General features: G+C 43.3%; 1 protein-coding gene across 1 annotated transcript; it reads right to left on the reverse strand.

Annotated features, from left to right (window-relative positions):
* Nucleotides 1–3,968, reverse strand: LOC110683265. Its single transcript, XM_021859638.1, has 4 exons — nucleotides 3,263–3,968; nucleotides 1,320–3,159; nucleotides 706–1,021; nucleotides 1–546 (listed from the first exon to the last, which is right to left on the reverse strand). Exons 1-4 carry the CDS (start codon nucleotides 3,966–3,968, stop codon nucleotides 1–3), a joined length of 3,408 nt encoding a protein of 1,135 aa, XP_021715330.1.
* Between the last annotated feature and the right edge of the window lie 401 nt (nucleotides 3,969–4,369).

Raw genomic sequence — 4,369 nt, forward strand, 5'->3', positions numbered from 1 at the left:
CTAGAAAGACCACAACAACAGATGACGCTGACGCGCTTGAGTTGCCAACCAATGAGCAGGAGCTACCCACTGTCGAGGAACCTTCTGAACAACACAAGACGAAAACCGAGAGACTAAATTCCTGATATCTTGCAACAGCCACAAACAAGAAATATCCCGACACCCATCATTACCGAGGAAAGATAACAAAGACGAGCAATCCGTATAAATCAGCAAGTGTTGAAAAGCACGATGATCTGCTGCCTGTAAAGCCCAGAAACAAGCCTGCAACTCTGACTGAAAGGCCGAAGAAGAAAGGAATGCTCTAGAACCCCCTTCAAGAACAGTAGCAGAATGTGGAGATCTAAAAATCCAACCAGCCCTTGTAGTATTATCACGGGAGTTGTAAGCACCATCGATCAAAAGAAAGACATCAGCGGAAGAATCTGAAGATCCCATAAGATAACATGACGAGAGAGGAAGTTGCCTGATAGCACCAGAGGCAACCCCAGTAAGACGAGCAGAGGCCCTAAAATCATCGACCGCAGAACATCGAGAAACCCAGTCCTGCATAATATGAAGAATCACAGTAGGAGAAATAACAGCATAACGAAAAACCTTGTGATTCCGAGCTATCCAAATGGCTCAAAAGAAGGAGACTACGGTGATTAACGTGTCCCAAAGTTTATTCTGCCGCAACTGAGAAATCAAATCCGCAAACCAGACATGAAAATGAACGTCCCGACGAATGACAAGAGACGAAAGCAGAGGAACAGACGTCCAGATATCCGAAACAAAAGAGCAGTCTCGAAACAGATGAGCAACAGACTCATAAGAACCACGACAAAGAACACAAGTAGCCTCTACTGGGATCCCTCGCTGTTGCAGAATACCATTAGGGGAAGCGCATTTTGAAGGAGCTTCCAACAGAATAATTGTAACTTTGGCAAAAGCGGCAAACCCCAGAAAGCCTTCCACCATGAAGAAGTTAAGCCAGAACCCTTGGAAGAGTAGTCGAGATGACGTAACAGCATGGCGTAGGCTGATTTAGTAGAAAAAACCCCATCCTTAGAATATTTCCAGTATACAAAATCATCCATCGATCTTCTCGGGCGCTCAAGAGTCAGAAAATGACCAGTTGTAGAGGAATCAAACAGCTGATGAACCCGAGAAGTATGCCACGCGTAGGAACACGAATCTATGATAGAAGAAACATGAGACGGGAGAGGCGTCTCACAATTATCACGAAACCTGATTGAATCACCAGGAACCCAAGAGTCCTGGAGAATGTGAACCCGAGACCCGGAACCGACTTTCCAGGCCGCACCTTCTGCTAACACAGAGAAACCCTGTAAAAGGCCTTGACACCCCAAGAGGATCCTGGAATTCTCCTAGTCTGAAAGAGACGGAGAGAAGGATACCGAGCTGAGAGAGTCCTTGAAACAAGAAGCTGAGGATTATGGTGAATGCGCCAACATTGTCTAGCCAACAGAACTGAATTGAAAGACTGAAGCTGACGAATTCCTAATCCACCCAGACCTTTTGGAAGATGCAAAAGGGTAGAAGAGCGCAGAGCCAACCCTCGAGAACGATGATCCGATCTCCACCAGAAGCGAGCTAACAGACCATCCACTTTAGAACAGATAGACAAGGGAACTTTGAAAATAGAGAGAATATGATTAAAAGAAGCCACCAAAACAGAGTTGATGATAATTAATTTAGCTGCAGACGAAAGACCAAGGGAAGCAAAAGCCGACAAACGCTGAACTACCTTATCAATCAAGAAACCAAAATCCGCAACCTTACTACGACCCAGCTCCACCGGGACACCCAAATAAGAACCCAGAGTAGACTTACACTGAAGCTTCAAACTCCGGCTAAGAAAATCTCGATAGTCTGTCGGAGTGTTAGGACTAAACTTAACAAAGGACTTCTGAAGATTAATCACTTGTCCCGATAATGAGCAAAACTCCGAGAGAAGAGTCATAAGATTTTCACAAGCTTCAGGAGAAACTTGCAAAAATAATAGAGAATCATCAGCGAAAAACAGGTGAGAAATAGTTGGAGCGTTCCAAGGAATACAAATACCCTTAAGAAGAGAAGCCCGCTCAGCCCTTCGAATCATAGCCGACAGAACCTCCATACATAGAACAAACAGGTAGGAAGACAGGGGATCACCCTGTCGAAGACCACACTGAGGGAAAAAAGTCGGTAGGGGATTACCATTAACCAAAACTTGATAGGAGACCGTTGAGACGCACTGACGAATAATGTGGATCCAATAAGGAGGAAACCCATAGGCCTGAAGCAAACGAAACAGAAAATCCCAATTGACCCTATCATAATCTTTGTTCATATCCAACTTAAGAGCAGCAAAAAACTTCTTTTTAGCTTTGGACTTGTTCATAAAAGAAAGAACTTCGTGCGCAATCAGGGCATTATCCGAAAGAAGTCTTCCTGGAACAAAAGCATTCTGATAATTCACAACCAAACTGGGTAACACTTGTCGAATCCGACTTGTAAGGCATTTAGCCACACACTTATAGATGACATTACAAAGACCAATCGGACGGAATTGAGAAATAAATTCCAGATTATCCACCTTTGGTAGTAAAGTCAAAAAAGTGCGATTCCAGTCCTTCAGCATATAACCATGAACAAAGAAATGTTGAACCGCTACCACTACCGATTGACCAACCAACTGCCATGAAGATTTAAAAAAAGTAGACGGGAAGCCATCAGGCCCAGGAGATTTACCATCATTAATACTAAAAATAGCAGATCGAATCTCTTCCGAGGTGAAAGGTTCCATAAGAAATGCTCGCTGAGTAGAGGAGAGAGAGGGAAGACAAAGGCTATCCCACCAATCTGTATCAGAGGTAGAAATTTCAGGAGACGCTGAATACAACTCTTTATAAAAGTGTAGCGTAATTGAATTGATTTGAGCTGTATCCTGATGCCAACAACCAGTGGAGTCTCGAAGACCCAAAATTTTATTCTTTCGTTTACGAGATTGGAACTTAGAGAACAAAAGGCGAGAATGTGAATCTCCCAAATCGTCCCACTTAGTTTTAGCACGTTGCTGCCAGAAAATATAAGCTGCCTGTGCTTCAGCAATCCGCTCATTCTTAGTAGAGATGAACAAGCACCGGTCTGCACGGGAGCAGAGAGTTTGCGAAGCTTGTTGAATATCAAAGACAAGCTGTTTCCAGTTAATACCCCAAGCTTTTTTTATGGGAAATACACCAAGTTAAAAGACGATCCCGAGCAACAGAGAGCTTACGAGATAAGGCAAACATGAGAGATCCAGGAAAGAACAAGGAAAACACAGAAGCTATAATGTTGTGTATAGCTGGAGCTGACAAACACCAGTTCTCTACACGATAGGGACGTTTACTGAAGTCAGAATCTGCAGAATCTGACAGGATAACAGCAGCATGGTCTGAAAATAAGATTGGCTGGTGCAAAAGCTTAGTATCCGGATAATTAGTAAACCAAGTGGAAAAGCGATAGGCTCGATCTAGACGTTCAAAAATGGGATCCGAATCCAATCTGTTATTAGTCCAGTTATAACGAGGACCAGAAAAAGGAACGTCTACCAAGTCCAAACCTATCCTCCACTTCATAAAGTCCCATTGTCCCGGAATCGAGAAATTACCCCCTAATTTGTCCGAACTATATTCCACTTGATTAAAGTCCCCAATAATCACCACATTTGAAATTGTGTCCATTAAATTACTAATCAAGTACCAAATCTCCAAGCGATTAGTAATATGAGGCGAGCCATACACAAACATTACATGTTTTATTTCATCTCCTTGCACTAACTTACATAGATATACATTTTGTGAAGCATATACAGGGACTAAACTAAACGCTAAAAAAAAACATATGAACAAACCACCACTAAGACCTACAACATCCATACCACAACAACCCAAAAAAGGTAAAGATGCTAACTTTTGAGCTACATTATCCACAGACGTCATTGTCTCCAAAAGACAAACTAAATCCAAACTATGAGAGCGGACTAAGGTTGTAATATAAGGAATTTTAGGGGAGTCCGCTTGTCCTAAGCCCCTACAATTCCAAAGAGCAACTCTCATCCCGAAGGTGGTGACCTTTCACGGGAGGTCACCGATCCCTCAGAAGATGCCGGAGAAGAAGATTGAACATCCTCCTTGCGCTTCTTGTAAGGAAGAAAGCAAGGAAGACAAGTAGAGCATGAAGTATGTTGTTGTTGCTCATCAGGGAGAGGCGGAGTAAGCAAGCCCCCTGCCCTCTTACGCGGCCCATGATTCTTGACCCACTCCCACATTTTTTCGCCGCTCTTACGGAGCTTCAAACTTGAATAAGACTTCAGCTTGCCACTGACCTTACGAAGCGGAGA

The sequence above is a fragment of the Chenopodium quinoa genome, unplaced genomic scaffold (assembly GCF_001683475.1).
Source record: "Chenopodium quinoa cultivar QQ74 unplaced genomic scaffold, ASM168347v1, whole genome shotgun sequence".
Classification (NCBI taxonomy): Eukaryota; Viridiplantae; Streptophyta; class Magnoliopsida; order Caryophyllales; family Amaranthaceae; genus Chenopodium; species Chenopodium quinoa.